The sequence below is a fragment of the Arachis ipaensis genome, chromosome B10, assembly GCF_000816755.2.
Source record: "Arachis ipaensis cultivar K30076 chromosome B10, Araip1.1, whole genome shotgun sequence".
Classification (NCBI taxonomy): domain Eukaryota; kingdom Viridiplantae; phylum Streptophyta; class Magnoliopsida; order Fabales; family Fabaceae; genus Arachis; species Arachis ipaensis.
This window is the reverse complement of record NC_029794.2, coordinates 26,860,583-26,861,320: the sequence shown is the minus strand read 5'-3', so window position 1 is coordinate 26,861,320 and position 738 is coordinate 26,860,583. Positions and strand designations below refer to the sequence as shown.

At 37.9% G+C, this 738-nt stretch overlaps 1 protein-coding gene across 1 annotated transcript in view; it reads left to right on the top strand.

The window, feature by feature from the left end:
- LOC107620338 (probable carboxylesterase 7) overlaps positions 256-738 on the top strand; it is a 2,920-nt gene continuing 2,437 nt past the window's right edge. Inside the window, exon 1 of the mRNA XM_021114520.1 lies at positions 256-316. Coding sequence (XP_020970179.1) covers positions 256-316 — 61 coding nt within the window. The remainder of the gene's footprint in view (positions 317-738) is intronic.

Below are 738 nucleotides of genomic sequence, written 5' to 3'. Positions count from 1 at the left end.
TTCGGGGCTCCAAGAGAAAAGGAAAACCTTGGAAGGAAGTCGGAGAGGGGGTGAATTGGTCATTGTTGTCGGAGGTTATGAGGATTTGGATATTCTCTGAGTCGTGTAGCTCCTGCAAGAACTGGCGGCAGTGGCCACAAGGTGCAACGAGACAACAAATTGAAGGAGGTAAGGGAGGTCTCACCGTTAAGGAAGAGGTTGGTTACGAGGAACTATTCAACATGGACATATGAGTGGAAGATGACAGGGGAAACAATGACGTTTTTGCAGACATGGAAGATGACAATTAACTCTCTAATGATTTTGAAGTGTACACGTATGCAACGAATATCCATCTCAGCAAGGAGAGGTGTTAGCACACACGGTTATTATGATAGGTTAGCATTTTTCGTTCGAAATTGACGGAAAAACACCTATAAAAATTGCATTGTGTCCTGGAAATGGGTGACAGAGGGCTGAAATGGATTGTTTTTTCCATGAAGAGTCGCGTTTTCATTCGCAAAAATATCGAGTTAGTAGTTCATTCAAAAATTATTAAAGAAAAAGATGACGCAGAAAAGAAAAAAAAAAAAAAGAGGATGTAGAAAAATAAAATAGAATAAAAGAAAAAGGCGCATAAGAATCTAAGTATGAGAAGATGCATACAAAAGTGCGTGTATAGAAAAAAAGAAAAATGTATAAGTAGACATATACATAACATGATTTGGTTGAATCTAAAAATACTTTAGCACTGAGTAT